A 20,386-nucleotide genomic window follows, 5' to 3' on the forward strand; every position below is an offset into this window, starting at 1 on the left:
CCTTTATATTTATTGGAATAAAGACACACAAACGCGGGGAAATCCACTGACTGAAGATTAAATTGATTATACGATGCCAGGATTCACAGTGCCAGGAGGAATTCCTAAATCGGCGGCACGTGATTACATGTTACAACAGGTTACAAAAGAAGCATTGCCGAGAAATAATTTCCCCGCAGATCATATATGAATGCAATGGGAATGTTTGTGGGCGACTGACACATTCATGATGGACAATTATAGGCGATAATTTATGCCATAAACTTGTGAATCGATTGAATTGGTGGCAAATTACTTCAAGCTAGCACGGGGGATATCTGTAGAGTTCTAACACAACACTGATCTGCAATGGATAACGACAGTGCTTTTAAAACCATCGGTCGTCATGTGTCTGGTTACTTCGAAAACTCAATAGATTCATACGACTTCCAGTGCCCAGCTTATCTCATAAGGTGGTAGCGTTGCACTAGTGCTAACAGGTGCTAACCTCCCTCTACGCAGTTGGTCAGACACGAAGTGGGTGTGACTCTTCCATGTGCATCTTGCATGACGTAGTGATTATAGCCAATGAAACACCGTAATTTACTTACTAAACAACGTACAGGCTGTACATGTATAAGTGATGTCAGGTACCTGATTGAATCGTTCAGTATACTGTATCGGCACTGCAAGACGATTGGAAATTTGATGAAGCGAAAGAGATAATTGCACTGATTGTGCCTCCAGATGCGATCTCTCGGGAACTCTGCTTTAAGGGATTCTGTGTTACTAAGAAGCTGCAGTAGCGTTCTAACTTCCCCATCCCAAGCACAGATGTGGCGATAATCACACCTGCCAAAGAGGAGTGCTTTTCTTACATACACAATAAATGAATGGGCTTGAGAAGATGCGACTCGATGGCTGAGATATCATCAAGCAGCGTTGTGGTTTCCCCTAGCGGTTTGTGTTTGTATATTGGTTTACGTTCCCGCTAGTTTGCCAGAACAAGTTAAAGCACCAGCGTTGTGAAGCTCTAAGGTTGCCAGTGTATCGTTTGTGATCATTTCAGGTCCTGATGGTTAACCATCACTACAAGAGGGCCTATTTCTCATAACCATCCGCAATCGGATTCTCGCATACTCGCGCACTAAATCTTGAAAGAAGTGCACATCTCAAGTCTGAACGTAGCGATAGCTAGTTCACTTCCACTGTATCACCAGAGCGTGATAACTGAACTGTGAGCTGTACCCAAGGAAGATATTACATCAGCAAGGATGGACATGCACAGACTTGTGGCGTGTGTTGTCCTCGGTGCAATGTTAATCCACGGCGTTGTATCTGTTGAGAAGAGCGTGAAGAGGTAAGTAGTATAGAGATGGTCTCTTTCTTAGTATAGCTCCCTCTACAAATACCTACTCTTTCCCGTTATCTTTGCCTATGTGATACAAAGGCTTTGGATAATTTCCTAGTACTTTTGACTTCCTTGTTAAAGGGCCGTATGGGGCTATACATCACAACTTGATTAGATCACTATTTCGATTATGCATGTAGATTTTGTCTCACCATACCGTGAATTATTTTCCCTGTTTGTTGTTGATTGTGTATGTAACACTTAATCCCTACCAGCTTTTAAGATATGAATAATGCTTCGTGATTTACAGTCTGCTGCTTATCTCATCCTGTTTCAGAAGAATTTTGTTTGTCAGAATTTGAGCTCCATCAACTTATGAGAGCATAAATCTGTGTATACCCAACCGACAGTGTGACATACGTTTCTGTAGTTTCCAATTAGCCCTTGCACTAATGCCAGGCCCCGCTGCAACTGTGCTGTTAGGTTGCTGTAGACTCGCTGCTTTCATGTCACGATGCAAGACTAAGCCTTGCTGAGCCACGTGTAATACCTCGTACAACATCAATTCTTACAGTTATCCATGTACATAACCCACATTAATTGCACTGACAACGTACCTTTTGCATGGTGAACTAACACAGAGCATATTGCTGAGCATGTTGAAATCCTTTTAGTCGGTCCTGTGCTAGTCTTGGATCCGGATCCAGAAACACGATAGCTCGGGATCTCCTTTACATTTGGTCTATGCAAAAGAACTCACCCAGCAAACCCGTTCCGATATCAGCAGCGAAACCAATGACAATACTACAACGGAACTAATAGCCGGGGTAGCGTCTGTACAAAGGTGAAGGTCAATGGAAAAAGCAAATGAGAACGTCGTGTTCAAGATTATTGCAAACGTAGCGACGTACATGTTCGCTTGTACAAGTCCGGACTAATGCCGGTTTTATAGTGCTGCCCCACTAAAATACAATGCCGCTGTTTAAACATGGGTACCCCACTCAGACACTTGATACTGCCTCCGAGCCGATCAGTTCTTGTTTTATGCCTTTCATGCCGAGTGCCAGGCTGCCTAATATCAAGTACTATCTTTTAACGTCATTTAGTATGACGCGACCTTTCGTTCTTCTAGTAGACGCTTTATCCACTAGACCACCAAGGTGGTCCTGGCGACACATTATGTTTTGTCATTCACGTGTTCTTTAAAAATATTATTTCAAAATAACATTTAGGTACATAAAAACTGTACTCAGCAATAATACTGTTACATACGAGTACAATCGTATTGCAGAAACAAGAGTAACCATGCATCATGTGGTAAAATATAGTACGAACATCATCAGGAATTTAGCTAAGGAGAATAAAGAGGCAAACAGATACCAATCCGTCTATTAATTTCAGTCTCTTAAGCACAAACCCTCTACTCTCTTCAAAACAAGAAACGCACAGGTTGTCTGTAGTTCATTGAACCTGACTACACAAAAAGTCCGGTATATAAATTGGATATACGTAAAACACAGCCATTGTTTGAAACGGCATTGTTTTCACACTTGTTCAAAAATGTCATGGAGAAAAACATTGAAGCAAAATGCACGTGCAAGTTATGGCATTCGTAACTTGTGGTAGTGGCTATAAAAAGGCAAGCATAAGCCAGTAATTTGTCATTCAATTGTCAACATTTTTCAATGCCGAGACTTAGCGCTGTCGATCGGAGCATCGCCATAGGACGTATCCAAAGAGGGGAAACGCAGTCTTCTTTTGAACGCCACTTCAACGTCCACCGCAGTACCATTTGCCGCCCTTGTGGCCGATACACACAGTTCAATTCCACTGCAGACCGTCCGAGAACCGGCCGACCAAGAGTTACCACCCCTGCACAGGATCGCTACATTCGACTGTTCCACCTACATCATCGCAATGCAACAGCTACGGAAACTGCAGGACGCATCCTTGGTTTGAGGAGGTTATCGGACCATACTGCCAGGAACCATCTTCGCGAGACTGGAATCCGAACCGGAAGACCAGTTATCGTCCCTGTTTTGCAACAGATCCATCGACAGCGACGCTTGCGTTGGTGCCATACCTTACAGCCTTGGAATTTGAGAAACTGGAGACGAGAGTGGTTCAGCGATGAATCACGATTTCTTCTTCACCGATGAAAGACATCGTGTTTATTGTCGTCGAAATGAGCGTTTTGCCCAACATTGTGCACGTGGATTCGACAATTTCGGTGGCGGTAGTGTCATGGTGTGTGTGTGTGGGGGGGGGGGGGCATATCCTACACGACGAGACCTGATTTGGTTGTGGTTCAGGGAAATTTGACAGCAAATCGCTACATGAATCAAATTCTTCAACCCCCACCTTCTTCCAATCATTGACCGCCAGAGAGAGCCGTTTATACAGATCACCGCTCCACCGCAAAAAGCTCCTGTTACGGTAGACTACCCTCATAATGCCAACATCAACGCTTTGCCCTGGCCGTCGAGAACTCCACATCGAACACCTCTGGGATGAACTTGATCGACGTGAACGTCAACGTCAGAACACGCCGCAGACACCCCCACAACTGGCCAAATCGTTACAAGCAGAATGGCACAGAATTCCGCAGGACAAAATTCGTACACATACCCAGTCAATGCCAAGGAGATGCAGTGCCGTGATTTTTTGCCTGGGGCGGTCATACGAGTTACTAGGTTCAGCGCAATCATGTGGCCTTATGTGACATGACAATGAACAGTTTTCAATGTCTTTGTACAACGACAACATGTGACTATCGAGCTCCAAAATTTCATATTTCATATTAAATTAAATATATCGACTTTATTAGGTACAATAACTTTACTAAAAATATACCTGTGCGTTTCTATTCTTGAAGAGTGTATTTAACTCAACGTAAGGTAATGGGATAATAGTATGTTTCGTATGCAATAGTTTCGAGCCTTCGTCTCCATCTGCAAAAATAGCCTATTAAGAATTTATGTCAATACATTTCTGTTTTAAATCTTTTCCTTCCTTCGAACACGTTCTAGCATTTCTACAAAAAACAGATCGAACAATAATGAATATTTGCATTCCCAGTGCAATGTCTATTTTATTGTGAACCGCAAACCGCCTCTGTAATCTAAATTACAATTTAACCTGTAAATCAATAGCCAATGTTTGTGATCCCCTGTGTTACAAGACAACACCGAGTAGCCTTTGTGGATAAAAGTATGTATCCATCATTTACATCAAGCACACGCAATCATCTGGATCCCATCAGTAAGTTAATTTTGTCATCAATATTTTTCCTGCTCCTTTAGGAAACCACGAGCAAGGAATGCAGTTCTTTCTTAACGTAAAGGTTATATTAACGCAATCTTAGTTGCTCTGGTTGTCTGTTATATTAGAGTGGACTGGAATTGATATGTGAAATCTATTATACTGTTTGAGTGGGTAGTCATATCTGAAAAGCGTCTGTTCAGTAATACTAGTACCACATACATATAGGGAGTCAATGATACAATCCTTATCCGTATCCATATCATTATGTGGTGCGCAGTACATATATAACGTCAATGTCAGAGAATACCCAGCTTCCATACCCTTATCCAACGAAACATATTCCATTGGGTGTAAACGGCAAAAGAAAGGTAAACATTATATGAATGGATCACTGAAAATCAGTGATGTTGCCAGATGTTCGCTTAAAGGGTAGCGATGACCTGCTCTATATCTTGCACCGCTATGAAAAGTTATGTGTCTGTTGCCTGACAACGCACAATAGTACTCATATCAATAGTAAGCAATACTAAGTCACGTAGACAACGGTCGGCAATACATTTCAACATGTGATGCGTGGTACCTGAGGTAATCTAATTTCTATTTCATTTATTAAGATATCCGTGACATTGTCTCCTGGCATACCACACGCTTCCAAGTCGTCATTACAATAGTGGAGCTTATAGCGTATGTCTGGACGTTATAGTTAGTGCCAATGTTAAACGGGGACATAGTGTCTGTGCCATGTGGATATTAATCATTAACTGTGATATTGCTATGCATACACAATGTGTGCGTTAGCATAATAGTAATGTGCTCTAAAACGGCTTTAATGAAAACTTACTGGAACTGCATATAAATTTATTTTTACGACCTAAATGTTATCATTGTGTATCTGTGATAAAAATAAAGAAACGTTGTTATCACTTTCAGTAACCATGGCCCACTTTTGCAAGGACATTATTGTAAAACATAGAAACACAGTATAAAGCTTCTCACAAATGAGCATGTACAGTACCGTTCTATCAACATTATAATGTATTACTTGGCTAGGGCTTAACCCAACTATAAATGATACAGACCGACTGAGTACATAACCCTAACATCTGGTTAAATTAAAATGCATCTACCAGACGTACATTTGCTATTTACGTAGCTTAAAAAGAGAAAAAAGATAAACGAACTTTTAACTACTGGTCCGTCGGATAAATGTGTGCTATCTGCAGTGAGCTGTCTTCTCATTGGCTGCTATCATCTAGACAGAGGGTTATCTGCCCTCTCGTGTTCTTCTCGCGTTAAGGAGGGTCGTTTAAATGACAATCGAGATGATAAGAATATGTTTGCCAGAACACGGTTGCTGATGTTGCTTTGAGGATTATTGGTACGTTCCACATTCCCATCCAAGCTTCCCGTGGACTCCATATTGGGAGCAGATGGGTCAGAAATGCACGCTTGGTTTGAAAATTCCACACAACACACGCTCTGTTAGATTTTGTATTACACGAAGACAGGAAAGATCAGATATGTCAGAACTGTGTTCAGGCATGAATCCGCTCCAGCATTTCTATTTTGGTATGTAGAATGCATTCAAAATATCGCCCTTCTCATTTATCACCTAGCTATCGAACATGGTCACTTTTGGCAGAGCATCATTGCTGTATTTTGTATCAGTTATGTGTTATTTTGTAAAACATAAATACCGATATTTTTGAAATATCAACCTCAACAGCCTAAAATTGGTTTTAGTATGTTATTTAACTTTTTAGACAAGAGTTCCAATTACGAGGAAATATCTGTAGTAGACACTGCTCTCTAACCTATTTACCAACATACCTTTAGAGATCCATTATTAACATTTAACAGTTTTAATACAAACGGTGACACGAGTGACCCAGTCATCTCAGGCAAAAATCGGCCGTGGTCGTGTCAGAATACCCTGATCGTAGACTCAAATATCAGATTCACTCCAATAATGATCCTTGGACTGTAATCACCTGTTCACCAAAATGGTAACCGTTTGCGGCCTGGGTTTCATGAAATTCAGACCCGTGAAGATCGGGGATAGAATAGGTCTTCAGCAACCCATGCTTGTCGTAAGAGGCGACTAACGGGATCAGGTGGTCAGGCTCGCTGACTTGGTTGATGCATGTCATCGTCTCCCAATTGCGTGGATCGATGCTCATGATGTCAATCACTGGATTGTCTGGTCTAGACTCGATTATCTACAGACCGGTGTAAAACAACAACAAACAAAGAAACACGCATCACATTCAGCTGTGATATAACTTAAAAACTGTCAAAATCGGCGTCAATCCCAACACGACCCGTGAAGATCCGGGGTAGAGTAGGTCTTCAGCAACCCATGCTTGCCGTAAAAGGCGACTATGCTTGTCGTAAAAGGCGACTAACGGGATGGGGTGGTCAGGCTCGCTGACTTGGTTGATGCACGGTCATCAATCCCAATTGCGTGGATCGATGCTCATGATATCAATCACTGTATTGTCTGGTCCAGACTCGATTATTTACAGACCGCCGTCATTATAGCTGGAATATTGCGGCGTTAAACAACCAACCAACCAACCAATCCCAACACACTCACTTACCCAATTGCTTTTCTAAATTCTGTTGCTACGGTGAACATCTGACACATCTCAGCGTACAGACAACAACACATGACTCGACATAGGAACACATATCTGTAGCTCGCTGCTGTAGATTCTTCTATCAGCTGTTGATCCCCACGGCTTCATCTGTACAGATATGAACATATGGTTTTCAATATTGGGCAACGGCATATTAGAAAATGATGACCTTCATCTGCGCTACTAATCTTATGCCCGTCTTCTTGACAGAAGGTATGTAAATTACGTTGGTACCATCTTGGTGTTTCTTTCTTGCCTGCACTAGGCTTTGGTTCACATTGGAAGGATTAAATGATCAACAATGGTCCACTGAGATAGGTCTGCACTGTGTTTGCTTTGAGGTGACAGAGTGACTGTAATGTGAGCATTGTAAAATGATGAGAGAGAGAGAGCGCGCGCGTGCGTGCGTTTGTGTGTGTGTGTGTGTGTGTGTGTGTGTGTGTGTGTGTGTGTGTGTGTGTGTGTGTGCTGCAGCCGGATTGTTTTTAAAGAGATGATAGATGGCACTACATTCTGGAAATAATCCCGACTTTTCTTTCCCAATCCCAAATTTGATCAAACATGTTATATGGATTGGCGAAATGGATTCCACATTAATAATAAACATGTATAGCATAACTATGACAGCATTTACTGCAGAAATGCACGTTACGTATTAATGACCTGTCACAATTATACCCATGAGAGGAACATAAATGATATATGTTGGTGAGCGCTGTCCCATTCACGCGAACACTCTTCAATCAAAAGCTACCTCAATTGATTTGATTACAAAAAAGTGCAACTTTCTCCAACAAAGCTACGTTCAGACTCCAGGTCATAAATAAGATGATAGACCTTTATCTCAGACGAGTAAGCATAATACCATACATTATCCCGCACTGGTCTCCCTTGAACCCATCACTGCGCTGAACCCACTATTCCTTATGTAACTTAGTCATCCGACAAATAGTTACTGCAATACACATTCAGACGCATTGACGGCGACGTCTACCATCTACATTGGGCCTCGATGAACGGGATTGCAACAGTGAAATACACGGCAACGGCAGATAATAACAAGTCTCGATTATCCGCCGAAACAGATTCCAGTGCATGTAGCAGTGAAAATAGCAATGGATCACTGCAAATCAATTATGCCCTGCACTTCCCTACCACGACCATGCTCTTGGTTTGGAGAAACAGACAGATAAAGAGGTAGTTTGAAGCAGTGGATATGCAATTAGGTATAGAATCGTGTGCAGTGACTCAGCCAATGCTAACTTTGTCGTTTTAACGAATATATATATATCATAATATGACGTGAGGTGAAATGGGGTTTAACGTCGCGTCCAAGATTATTGCACTTATATAGCGACGTGCATGCACGTGTGTGTGTGTGTGTGTGTGTGGCTGCTTGTACTAGTCCGGACTGATGCCGATTTATAGTGCTAGCACACTGAGATACCATGCCGCAGTTTAACATGGATACCCCACTCAGACACAGTATACAGACTCCGAGCCGACCAGTCCTTGTTTTAGCCCCTTAATGCCGAGCGCCAGACAGGGTAACAACAAGTGCCATCTTTTAACTTCTTTTGGTATGACGCGGCCGGGGATCGAACCCCGGACCTTCCGCTGTCCGGGCGGACGCTCTACCACTAGACCACGGAGGCGGTCTCATAATATGAACCTGCCTACTGAAGAACGAAGAAAGACGAATGTTTGGACAATGAAAATACATGCAATCTATTTTTCAGACATATTAAATTTACAGTAATGGAATTACAATACATCATACACTGAAACACATTGAAACGTTTGACTCTTGATATGTCCAGGTATGACAACGTGAATGAGGATCCAAACTCAGACAACATTATTGCAATGTTGCATGCCTTCAATTCTCACCATCACCTACCAATGTTTTGTTTTCAATCAGTTCGCTGAAAATTGTCTCAGTATTGTAATAAATAATTTCAGCTCATCAGTCAGAGACAACAGAATCATCATGAACACGGAAGGGAGGAAACATGTTAAAACATCACAAAGCTTTTATGACAAACATCCAACAAAACCTCATTGCTTTGTTTATCTTCCTTGTTTACAGGGCAAACAAACACAACGACGAAGGAACAAATGCATAAAACATGACACAAATCCGACAACTGTAACGGGCTCGTGTTTCGTGAAAAGGAACCAGTGTCACGTTGGAATACACAATAAAGTCCCTTTGTATGGCAACGCAGGCAGTAAACGTGAAGCTTGTGGGTCACGTTTCTTTGATGTCTTGTTTGAGCATTAAAAAGCATCAAAGAACCCTGTCACGAGCTGGTTCATGCTGCAGCTCTGAAATAAACATTACAGAGAATTCCAATACCGGCAGGGCAATGTTCGCGCGTCCATATTGCATACTAACAGCTGTATTATACCCTTTGTCGGTACGAATGCTTTGACACTTTACTCTGGTCGTATAATACAAGCCTTACATTCCGCGAGAAACTGGTTTCTTTTTCAGTTTCCGATGAATTATGTTTCCAAAGAGGCCAAAAGAAGAAAAGCCGTCGTATTTCGGTCAGCATCGACAGTAATACTGCAATAATGTAAGGGATCACTGCTATGGACCTTTAAAAAAATTAACAAGATTTTAAGAAAAAAATATACAGTATAAACTTAACATGTGACAAGCAGTGACATGTGACTTTGATAAGCCTCCTTATAAGCTTAACGCCCAATAAACAATCATCACGTTAGTCGGAGATGTGGATATCCATCAAACAGGCTGACAGCTACATCGATTCTAGGGCCATATATCGACTCTGACACTGATGCTAGCTGGCGGGAATGGAAGGCGGTGTCGATTTAGTCCTTTCTTGGGCACAGAAGAAAACTTTAAGCAACACATTATAAGGCTTCTTTTGTTTTTGTTGTATGTTTTTGCTCAAAAGACGTGTCAGTTGCTCGGGGTTTATGGTTCAGGAGAATCTTCGTGCATAGGAGATGGTTTCCGAGCATTTGGTGTCAGTGAAACAGAACTCTGAATTACTTTAAACATGAATTAGATACAGATGAAAAAACTGGATTAACGAACCTTTCACACATTGATAACCTCATGTTTTTATCTGACTGATAGAAAAATCGTTGGAAGAGATTGTTCTGTTGCGTCTACATTCCACAACCTTTGAGGTGCAATTGGGCATGCTCTTTCTACGAAGATTTCAAAGATCGTCATACGACTCTTTCACAAACAGTGTTTGATCAAGGTTACACCAATCAAGGCTTCAGTAAAGCTTTCAAAAAGGTTCATGATAGACGTGGAGGACATTGCCAAATGTGACAAAAATATATCCGATTCAATTCCTCTTTTTTTTGTCTTTCACCATATATTCCCGTGCTTTTATTTTTCAGATAAACAATTGACTTGCCTTTGCATGCATTTGTGACGGGTGCCACCGGTGATTCCACCTGGTATCATCACTTTTTGATAGTCATTCATAAACATGCTCATGATAAGGTTGGAATCGTACAATCGACACTGCTTTCAGCAGAGATTTCTTATGGCCATAGAAAGGGTTTTGTCATTTATTTTATTCACTGTTTATTTCAGGCGTTTGCATGACGAACAGATGACAATTCCTATGATATTAAAATGGTTATGTACAGTACCTTCCACGTTGTATTAAATTATGCATACTATTTACATCTGCATTGAAAATATTTGCTTTACAAAAGTAAATATATTATACAACCAAACCCAATAATCTGGACAGCAATATTCCCGGAATCACTAATTTTGAGGATAAATTCGGGGTACTGCCATTGTATTTACTTTTTATTATTATGTTATACATTTATATACCGTAGTATCTGCTCAAATGCGGTTTTATTTGTTCACCGACCAGTGGATCCATTTGCATTCCAGTTATTCTCAACTCCCGTGGAAGTATACAACCCGATCTGCCTACGGGCGCGAGAGGGTTTTTGCATCCACCTCACGTATCGGGTACCCATTCCCTGCTGGGTGAACAGAAGCACATTTGAACTAAGTCACTTGCCCAGGGTGACACCACATGTTTTGACACTTGTATTTCGGGTGTATGTACGTATTCGTGTGTCCACCATCTGGTCATCTACCATCAGACGAGTGGGTTCTTTTGAGTACAAAGGGTGTATGTATTAAACTACTTAAAACAAGTTAAAGAACACCCAATCCGGTGTTCTTCAATTCCATTTGCGTGGTATGTACATCGGCTTTCACTGCAAAAATCGTTAGGGTGGTTGCGGACTAATGTGGTTCATTGTTCACAAATTGTTATAATATTTTTGCCGTTCAATATGTCATCAGTTCTGTTCTCCGACAGTGTTAGAGCAAAGCACTACAATATGAGAGACAGTATTGATCAACGGAAATAATGGGTTTTTTATTTGTATATAAAAGAATAGTTAATTACAGTGAGTAGATCAAGGAGAATACTTTTGTAATGAAGATTTATATGTAGACTTCTTTCAGATATTGAATCTAATAACCAAAGCCTCAATTCCTAGCACTAACGACCATAACAGAATTACCATGAGAGAACCATTCAGTTGTTATTACGAATGATTATAACAAGCCTCTTGCTAAGGCCGTTGCACGTAGAATCACTCTACCATTACGTATTGTGTGGCCCAAACAAAACGACCTCCTACGTCTTCAGCACCGTGGGCAATAAAACAGTCTCAGATCACTCAGCCAGGTTGAACGTCATATTGTGCAAACATAATCTAATGACCGCGTATTTATTAGCCATCGTTTTTCAACTATCTTGATTCATGCAATTACTCAAATGGTAGTGTTTATTATCGTAATTGATTTGAAGTTTACTACTCGTTTTATGATTTTGCAAGGTTCACGGGTGATCGGTAGAGTGTCAAATCTAATCATTTTTTGATTAACTATTGTAATGTCATTTTAATCCATCAGGTTGGGAAACACTTAAATAATTAGCATCATTACCTTTCTCTATCGTACACCTGATGTCTGGTCCAGAATCGATTCATTACCGGCCGCCGTCCTATATATGACAGGAGTATAAGAACTGCTGTGCGATCAAACACTTACATATTATACAAATTGTGCGGCAATTGAGTGGCGAGTGCTACCGGTAGAACACGACAATCATGCTTTTGACGAACACCTGGTGTCATCATTGATTTTCAGTCATCCATTAATATGATTTCCAGTTCTATTTTGCCATTTACGTCTAATGAAATCTGTTTCGGCAGATAATCGACTGATTATTCTCTTCTTGCACTGATGTGTTATATATGTTTTAGTGTAGTGATCATAATATAACCGTAAAGTTCATGAGTGAATGACATTTATTGCAAATCGGTTAAGAATCGGCTAGAATTAGAACTATGCCGTTTTATTGACGTAAGTTGATGAATATACTGAACCATGAAACCAGAATCGTGATATCTATGGAATACTATTTTTTCATCTACTTGATTTAAGCATTATATCTGAGCATTACAGATGTACAGACCATCCCTTTATTATGGAAGCAAATGTACAACGCATATAAATGAACATGCCATCATCATTCTACACATGATGTTGAAGGTATATATTAAGACCTGGGGCGGTGGGGTAGCCTAGTGGTTAAAGCGTTCGCTCGTCACGCCGAAGTTCCGGGTTCGATTCCCAACATGGGTACAACGTGTGAAGCCCATTTCTGGTGTCCCCCGCCGTGATATTGCTGGAATATTGCTAAAAGCGGCCTAAAACCATATTCACTCACTGTAATATGTCCTGTTTCCATAACCTACCGTTCTGCTCGTTGGTAATCACATAAAAGATGACAATGGCATTTCGAGTCACATATGTTCCAAATAGCTGCCAGATGTTGGTTATCGAAATACTTTTGTGAATTGGAAATAAGGTTCGTTATCGGTAGGGCAGGACACGCTTTCCCTTTTCGCGAACACCTGGTGTCATCACTGACTTTCAATGGTCCATTCATATAATTGCCACAGCCATTTGCCCTTTGCGCCAAATAGAAACTATTTCGACAGAAAAACTAGGCTGGTTACTCTCTTGCATTGACAAATGGTATTTACCTATATGTGTTCTGCTGTCAGCGGTGTCTGCATCGCATATCCGAGATCCCTACTTTCAAAGGCTGTATGTTGGGGCATATCAACGAATGCAATATTATAATTTATTATAATAAGTGTTAAATACACTATTGTAAAACGTTTGCAATTGTATACGGCTTGTGTGATCAACACATCACCTCTATAGAAGTCCTTGCATTATCAGACTTGATACCAAAACCTAACACGTACATGTGTGTCATTACCTAGTTTAGTGAGATGAAATGGGGTTGAACGTCGCGTTCAAGATACTTTCAACTTTATAGAGACGTGCATGCATGTGTGTGGCTGCTTGTACTAGTCCGGACTTTTGCCGGTTTTGTATTGCTAGCCCACTGAGATACCATGCCGCAGTTTAACATGGATACCCCACTCAGACACAGTATACTGACTCCGAGCCGACCAGTCCTTGTTTTACCACCTTAATTCCGAGTGCAAAAACAAGTACCATCTTATAACGTTTTTAGGTATGAGGCGGCCACAGGATCGGACCACCGACCTTCCGCGCTCAGGGCGGACGTTCCATCCACTAGGTCGCGGAGGCGGTCCACGTCAAAAGGACTATCTAGGTTAGTGGAATACTGAGGAAGGTATCAGGAGGTAAAGGTAGGCAGTTCTGATTATTGCCTGATATAAAGTTAATAAACGGCTTCTCAATGTAAAATCACATGTCTCATTACATGAATTATCATTATGGAAAGTAAACATTCTTATTGACATCTTGTTATCGATACTGTCGATAGTGAGCAGTATCAATGTCAATTATTGATATCAAACTTACCATCGATACACACGATCGATTGTCACACCTCAACGTTGCCCAAACGTTTATTCTACGTGAACGCGTAATAACGATGAAAAACAATGTTATTACGTGTACACGTAGCAGAAAAAGTGCCAAAGCCATAATTCATATCAACAATGTCAAATGAGACGGAAGTGAAAAAATCATAAATCTTCATTTTACATGGTTAAGCGTTGTGATAACGGTGAGGACTGTCATGTTTCACTATTTAGATGAAACAAATTTGGAAGATAAAGGCGATGAGATTCCAGTTCGGATCTCAGTCATTTGTAACAGATATATTCCAACAAACAGGGATAGGCGATGACAAACAAATGCACAATCATACAAAACAGTGTGATCGATGACACCATTGGATTCCGAATTGGTCGAAAGACTTGTTTCACATCTTAGCACAAAGACCATCGTTAATCTATGTAAGGGTGTGATGATAGTCGTTTGCTGACATCCCTTCTTGGAATGAGGCGCTGGACACACCTGGTTATGTGGTATTCTTGGTAGCGATTTTTCTGTATTCACAACCTTGAAATTACATAATATTTTGGACAATTTTAAAACGGCAAAACAAGGTTTGCTTAAAAGTGGTATGTGCCATACATCTACTATTTTATAGTTAGGATAATGACCTTCAATGTTAACGACATCTTCACACGGGCCCTTTTTCAATCTCTGTCATTCAGATTAACGTTGTTGCTAAGGTTAGCATAGGTAGCCCTTTAAAGATGTTAACTTACGCCTGCCATACGTCTACCTTCACTACAAAGGGATACACAACCTTCGGCACCAACCATTTAATATATCCGGGGGTAGTGGTGAGGGGAAGGGGCATTCGCTGTTGTTTTCATTTTTTAATACATTTTTTTTCACGCAATTTTTCAGTCTTATATTGTTTTTCTCTGTAATGGAGGCGAGTTAATTTTGCTTTACCATCGACTCATTAAGTGTCAGGACATCGACCACGTCAGGTCTGTCATTGGACTTTTTTTTTAAAAACCCCACCCCACCCCACCCCACCCCACCCAACTCCGCTCCGCTCCACTCCACTCCACTCCACTCCACTCCACTCCACTCCAAACCGCTCCGCCCCACCCCGCCCCGCCCCGCCCCGCTCCACATCACTCCCCTCCACTCCACTCCACTCCGCCCCGCCCCGCCCCGCCCCGCTCCACATCACTCCACTCCACTCCACTCCACTCCACTCCACTCCACTCCACTCCACTCCACTACACCCCACCCCACCCCACCCCACCCCACCCCACCCCACCCCATCCCATCCCACCCCACCCCATCAATTTACCTGCTTTTTGCCTATTATTACAGTTTCAGATGCTGCAAAAAATTAGACTCTATCGTTATTTAATGTGACAGACCTTATCTATCCGATCTCAATGGTTACAATACCTAGTGCTAGACATTGAAATAAATCATCTGTTTTTGCAATTCAAATAGAGCACATGTTTAGGCTTGGATTGACTTGTGGCGAAAACAGGTTAATCTCTGTACCATCATTCAGCCTGGAGATATAAACCATTCTTGCTTAGAGAAGATATATGGGCGACGGTCTTCTGCTGAAATATGATAAACGTTATCAAACATTTTAGAATGTTCTCCAGAGCCTAGCAAATCACTGGTTTGGAGACACGCCATTACTTATTCTTTTAAATGAACAATTAACTCACGTTGTAATTCAACTCGTATATAATATAAGTTAAACGTATCTGTATATAACATAAATGTAAGTATAATATAGATGTATACGTATATATTATTGCAAATTGTTACTAGAATTAATGTGCTGTGTATAAACTTTTCTTAACATTCTTAATAATAGGCCATTCATATTGTGCTGTATTTCCACAACACACAGGGGCATGGCCCAACACCACCAGTACACAGGTCAGTGGATCAGTATGCAAGTGATTTTCATTCTCAGCTCCCTAGGTAGTATACAACTCAAGCTGCCTGTGAGTCGCTTGAGATTTAACGGTCACATAACATATACCATCCCATCCTACCGGGTACCCATTTACTGCTTGGTGAACAGTGGCATATTTTTAACAAAGAATATTGCCCGAGGAATGCGCTACATGTTCGTAAAAAATTGGTTTTGGGACTGAGCATATAGACTCTGAGTTATACATATACCGAGTAATCTGCATATACATTTGACATGAGTGAGTATGCATATGACCTACAATGTTGCACGTAATTACATGGCCTGATGAGTGTGCGTGCATATACAGACGAGTCTTTACCCATCTGTACTCAAGCCTGAATACCAGCGTTACACATGTAATATGTTGAACTGGATTTGGATACTATATATTACTTTGTATAGTGACCGCCTCCGTGGTCTAGTGGTAGAGCGTCCGCCCGGATAGCGAGAAGTCCGGGATTGGATCCCCGGCCGCGCCATACCAAAAGATGGTACTTGTTGTTACCTTGCCTGGTAATCGGCATTAAAGAGCTAAAACAAGGACTTGTCGGCTCGGAGTCAGTATACTGCGTCTGAGTGGGGTATTTATGTATAACTGCGGCATGGTATCTCAGTGGGCTGGCATTATAAAGTCGGCATTAGTCCGGACTAGTACAAGCAGCCACGCACACACACGCTATATAAGTGCAATAATATTGGATGCGACATTAAACCCCATGTCACCTCACCTTGGTATAGTAATGCTACCTAGATGTGATTCTTTAAGTGTTACTCAGTAACGCATGGGCCTATTCTGGGGGTCTCTTGGATGATGCTTACATTCATGCAATGGTTATATACACGTATGGACACACATCAGTGACCATGTTGCAGGTATAAGTTAGTCTCCACTGAAAGAACCTGACAGTTCCATTAGACAGAATAAACAGCCTGTCCCTGGCCTTGCTGGGTCGTCAGCTGGGATCTCTGTAAACACGTGTAGTCAATCTTGACAGCTGTTGTTCCAACTTTGAAGCAAACGTGGGATGTGATTTATCTTGCACCGCTGATCCTACGATAACATTTTTTTCAACGTGGATCAACTTTCTTTTGGTCGTAAAAATACTCTTTCAACTTTGATAACGATAACTCTGATAGCTACCTGAAACTTTCCTGGATACATTCTCAAAATGTTTTTATTTATCATTAGTTAATGTTTTGTGTATGTGTGTGCGCGTGTGTATGTGCGTGTCCGCGTGCGTGTGTATATATGTGTGTGTGCGTTTTTGTTTGTGTTCGTGCGAGTGTCTCTGTGTGTGTATGTATATGCGTCTGTGTATATGTAGGAATGATTTTCAGAAAATTGTTTTCATGTTTGACAGACGTCAGGTAACTGGTTCAGGTTTGAATGAGTTAACTGGGCGTAACTCCATTTTCGTCACGTACACTAGACTTGCACAGTCTCTAAGGCAATAATTGTTAGTTTTAATCATAATTCCTACATTATGTAAATGATAAGAACAAGTTGTCCCTATAAGAGACTTGAGTTCTCAGTACTGTCCACATGTGGCCTGTTTAATAATAAGTTTAATAAACCCAAAGTTAGTGAGTGAGTTTGGTTTTACGCCGCTTTTAGCAATATTCGAGCAATATAACGGCGGGGAACACATTGCACCAATGTCGGGAATCGAACCCGGGTCTTCGGCGGGTCGAGAGAACGCCTTAACCACTTGGCTACCCGACCGCTCCTAATAAACCCAACTCCACACAATACTGATGCTGAATCTAAAAAAACCATTTAAAACATTTGTCAAAACTATGAGACCTGATATGGGTTTAGGTGAGGTGAGGTGAGGTGAAATGGGGTTTAACGTCGCGTCCAAGATTATTGCACTTATATAGCGACGTGCATGTACGTGTGTGTGTGTGGCTGCTTATACTAGTCCGGACTGATGCCGATTTATAGTGCTAGCTTACTGAGATACCATGCTCAGTTTAACATGAATACCCCACTCAGACACAGTATACTGACTCCGAGCCGATCGGTCCTTGTTTTAGCCCCTTAATGCCGAGCGCCAGACAGGGTAACAACAAGTACCATCTTTTAACGTCTTTTTTATATGACGCGGCCGGGGATCGAACCCCGGACCCGGAGCCCGGACCTACCACTAGACCACGGAGGTGGTCTGATATGGTTTAACGACCAATATGAAATCATAGCATGTCAATAAGTGACAGTTACCACGAGTACAGGTGAGATGGTGACAGCCCAAGGGCCACACATGTACACGTAATCGGACCAAAGGGCCAACAACACGACCTTTAAGGAATGAATAACGGAGTCGATACTGTTCAATGTAATTTGATCAGGCAGTTTATCTTCAAGAACGACAAATGTTTGCCGTAAAACAAATGAGGCGGTTCTTGCACTGAGCATTCAGCGACGCACAAGCCATTTGGGACATTGCCGTTGTTTGAATCAGTGGGATATTTCCTGACGGACAGAAAGCTGGATGACAGGCAGGACGGCTAAGCAGCCCTATCACTGATAATTCAAGACACCTTATTTCACTCCTCCGTGGTTAGGAGAGGGGATTGAAGTCTCAAGTAATTGGTTTTCCTAAGTCACTTAATCACGTTGCTAACAGAACCTGTTTGAAATACTGTACGTAATCCAGATCGAAATAAGGTGTCAGGGAAGTATCAGAGTGTGCGAGAGAGGTTTTTAGGTGAAACGTTAAGCAGCCTTGTCCTAAGTTAATCACTAAGATGTGATTTGAATGGGAAATAACCCTCATCTTAAAGAAAGGCTTTTCAGGAGCCGTAAATCTGCTTAAATGTCGGAATTGTGTGAGGGAGGGAGTTTTGTTTAACGCGGTATTGAACAGTATAGCACGGCGTGTCAGCTTGATGTTTGAGGAAATGTAATAATGATGCAGGTATTGCCACTTTGGTGAAACCCACTAACACAGTGTGGTGCTGACAAACCTAAAACATAAATCTAGTAGGAAATACAGGATTTCAACTTGCGATCATAAGTTTCTGGTACATCAAAGGGGCGTAACTCTGCATAGTAAATTGCGGCACCTTGGACAACAACCCTACTTGTCAGAACTGTATTGTCTGTCTGAATGGTGAACACGTTTCACTCCTGAGAGAATGAGTTGGGCATTAGCCCAGTTGTGTCAGTATTATTATGGCGCGTTGGCTTAATTCAAGTCAGAGTACGCAAAACAATTTAAGAACCACCCGATTCTTTCATATTACTATGGTTAATTTATTTGTCATGTTGTGACAGCTTAACTGTAGTTTTAGGAAAAAATCGTGTGGTTCTTAACTTGTTTTGAGTAGTATATTTTGGTGAAACCAATGAGAACGAATATTGTACTGACAGCCCATGTATCATATTCTTGACGAACTCGGTACTCGAACCACAATCGGGGGATCCTGGAGAGATGTTTCTGCTGAGATGTTGTTATCTGTGACATTTATACTCCCAAATGCATCTTGCTGCTGTTGTAGACATACGTGACTTGTTTGCTTCCATGTACCACAGCTGGTTGTTCCTGAGAATATAAAGGTTGATTGGCTGTAGTATGGTACAAGAACTCAGCAAACTGCGGCGGCTTAGATTAAGGAGAAGCTCGTTCTGCCTCCTGAAATAGAAGTTTTAACGTTAGTGAGTGAGTTGAGATTTATGCCACAGTATACAGTTATGTTGAAAAAGGTATAATGCAGGTCGTCATCTGACATTACCTTGCTAAAACCCACGAACACGAAGCCGTATTTAGTAAAAATGAGAGCAAAATATGTTCTTTTCAGGGAATTCCAGAGCCTGCGTCTGATCGGCCATCGTGCCTAAACGCAAAAATTAAACGTCAACGACAGAAAATAACCAGTCTCGATTATCTCCGAAAAAAACTTGTCGTAAAAGGCAAAAAAGCGGTGAAAATAATATGAATGGATCACTGAAAATCAGTGGTAACACCAGGTGTCCTGTCCTGGAATAATATTTAATCCAAAAGACAAAGTGAACTCATCTAAAACTATATATCAAATGAAAATTCAAACGGAGACCAGAACAATGATTAATTTCAGGTAATCTAGACTTGCCAGATCATCCTTGACTTAAGTTGGACTTTCTTAATTTATTCCCTAGGGTCTGGATGACAGACAAGTTCTTCCCCAGCACCCGCTACTGATACAATTTGCGTTGGAAGGAACATCAGTACCACAAAAAGTATTCCTGTGTGCATTAATAAAATAACATCCACACTGGAAGCCACATAAAATGTCATGTTATATTTATTTAATCG

At 41.3% G+C, this 20,386-nt stretch overlaps 1 protein-coding gene across 5 annotated transcripts in view; it reads left to right on the forward strand.

Moving 5' to 3' along the window:
- Positions 1-20,386, forward strand: part of LOC124139621 (glycine receptor subunit alpha-1-like) — a 73,021-nt gene that overhangs the window by 20,166 nt on the left and 32,469 nt on the right. For 2 of the 5 annotated variants that reach the window (XM_046506844.2, XM_046506843.2), the window contains exon 2: positions 13,818-13,919. The exons of 1 other annotated variant lie outside the window; for it this stretch is intronic. In XM_046506844.2, coding sequence (XP_046362800.1) covers positions 13,818-13,919 — 102 coding nt within the window. Of the gene's footprint in view, positions 1-448; positions 1,340-13,817; positions 13,920-20,386 lie in introns of those variants that run through there. 2 more of the 5 variants (XM_046506846.2, XM_046506848.2) reach the window with 2 other exon arrangements.

This window comes from Haliotis rufescens, unplaced genomic scaffold, assembly GCF_023055435.1.
Source record: "Haliotis rufescens isolate VD_foot unplaced genomic scaffold, xgHalRufe1.0.p SCAF_7, whole genome shotgun sequence".
In the NCBI taxonomy this organism is placed as follows: domain Eukaryota; kingdom Metazoa; phylum Mollusca; class Gastropoda; order Lepetellida; family Haliotidae; genus Haliotis; species Haliotis rufescens.